The sequence below is a fragment of the Etheostoma spectabile genome, chromosome 7 (genome assembly GCF_008692095.1).
Source record: "Etheostoma spectabile isolate EspeVRDwgs_2016 chromosome 7, UIUC_Espe_1.0, whole genome shotgun sequence".
NCBI lineage: Eukaryota > Metazoa > Chordata > Actinopteri > Perciformes > Percidae > Etheostoma > Etheostoma spectabile.
In genome coordinates this window covers 17,564,890-17,566,910 of record NC_045739.1, presented here as the reverse complement: position 1 = coordinate 17,566,910, position 2,021 = coordinate 17,564,890, and the positions used below count along the sequence as shown (strand labels likewise).

General features: G+C 44.0%; 1 protein-coding gene across 1 annotated transcript in view; it reads left to right on the top strand.

Annotated features, from left to right (window-relative positions):
* The window catches only part of gabrd (gamma-aminobutyric acid type A receptor subunit delta), a 19,515-nt gene continuing 17,494 nt past the window's right edge, over window positions 1-2,021 (top strand). The window contains exon 1 of the mRNA XM_032521159.1: window positions 1-390. Coding sequence (XP_032377050.1) covers window positions 323-390 — 68 coding nt within the window. The 5' untranslated portion in view covers window positions 1-322. The remainder of the gene's footprint in view (window positions 391-2,021) is intronic.

The following is a 2,021-nucleotide window of genomic DNA, read 5'->3' as shown; positions in this document are numbered from 1 at the left end:
TGTGTTGCTGGAGGACAGACGGCGGCGGCAGCGTTGAATCTGCTCGTTGTTGCGATCGGACCTGGACTTTTCCTTTCCCTCGGTGCGCTCTGCTCTTGAGCGCTCCTGGACGCTGCGGAATCGGGGAAACACGATCATGGGGTCATCATCACAGTCAGCACCATCTTCAGCATCAGCACCACCACCACTCTTTACTTTAATCTCGGCAGCGCCGGATCACGAGGAGAGCGCGCTAAAATAAAACTCTGTGGCTTTGTCGTCGATTTTCCATTCCGGGAAACTTCTATTTTTGTCCTCAGTCATTTATCACAAAACGTGCGGAATGGAGATCCCAACTTTCCTGCTGGCGAGTCTCGCTCTGCTCTTCATTGGAGGGGATCTTTTCACCTGGTGAGACCAGATTTGATTTTTACTTCTTGCAGGCGTCTTACCAAATAGTGCGGAACGCAAAAAAAAAAGAAAAGTCAATAGGTGCATAAAAAGTTGGATAAACCATAAATGTAAAGTCTGATCAGAAAAGGCGAACGACCCCTGGTAAGAAGACTTACATTATGAGGACAGCATTACCCACACCCCTCTATGGACGGCAGCCTAAATCACGAGGCAATCAACAACCAACATCATCACTAGCTATAGTTTATAAAAAGCCACATTAATTAAAGCTAAAATATCGCCAGTCAGTTTGGTCCTCCCTCCTCGCTGTGTATCCATCCCACAACGGTACCTTGTAATATTACTGTGCAGTGCTAACAGGTAAGTACATTATGTGGCTTTAACCTCTACACCCACAACCTGAAGTCTGCTTTCTCTTCTGCTTTACTTCTGGACACATGGACCTGATGACATTTGCATAATGCATATTCATAGAGAGAGGTGATGATGTTTTTTTCAGGAGATGAATGCAATGTAAGGTGAGTGGGTGCACCTACCTGCAGCAGGCCTGTTCCATCAGGGTCAAATATAGATGGTGCCAAGATGCACATGGGTTAATATATTAGCCTACATTTAAACAGAGCAGCCCTCTGCTATATAACCAACGACACAGAAGCCCAGTTTGGAGAGTTCAAGGAAAGGGGGGAAATTCACAGATGGACAGCGTGCTATCACAAATATAACACTGAATTGACTGAACATTTTGTTAGAATTAGTCTTTAAGAATAAATCAGTTGCATTCAGCTGTGGCCCTAACATTAGATGAGATTTGCAGGTTATGAAAATGATGATCCTCTTGAGCTAAGACAAAGCAACAAAAAACATAAATGCAGTGCCATTTAAAGTGTTTTAACACATTGAAACTGAATCCAACTGTGACCTCTGAATGTCAGTATTATAAGTAAGCTTCGCATACAGTTTTCTCGAATACAGAAACGGAGTGCTTTTGTCAGCTGGGTAAACCTGGTGCATCTGAACCAGATGGTGAGTTTTAGTGCTTTAAATGTAATGTTTTCAACAGAGGCCTATATCCATCTGTGTACAGTCGAAATGCCCTCATGCTCTCGTCCATAAGCTTTCACAAGCATCCAATTCTTAGGATAACCAGCATCCACTGCTGAGCTCCAATTTCCCCAAAGCCCATATTCTGGCAAGTGCTTCCACTGAAAAGGGCAAAGGGTAAAGCTACTTAAGCTTTGGGGGAAATATGGGCAAATCATTTCTATTGTCCCTCTTGGCTGTCCACCAGTAGAGGGAGTATTAGCTATTGTAATTGGATTTTCCTGCCTCTAGTCACTGCTCTTATTATTATTTTGTTCTCAGTACAATGCAGTGTAGGCTTTTTCTTGCACCTCATTATGTGTCAGCTCTCTCTTTCTCTCCCATCCTCACACACACACAAACCACGCACGCACGCACGCACACACACACGCTGTGCTGTTTTGTCTTTGGTGGTTGAAAGTTGCAAACGGCTTCCTTCCCTCGCTCCCCACTCTGAACAACAGAATTACTCTAGTTCTCTTTTTAGCTCCTCGTTTATCAATTTCACAATAGTTGCTAAGCCAACATAGGCCTCGGCACCTTTGGTA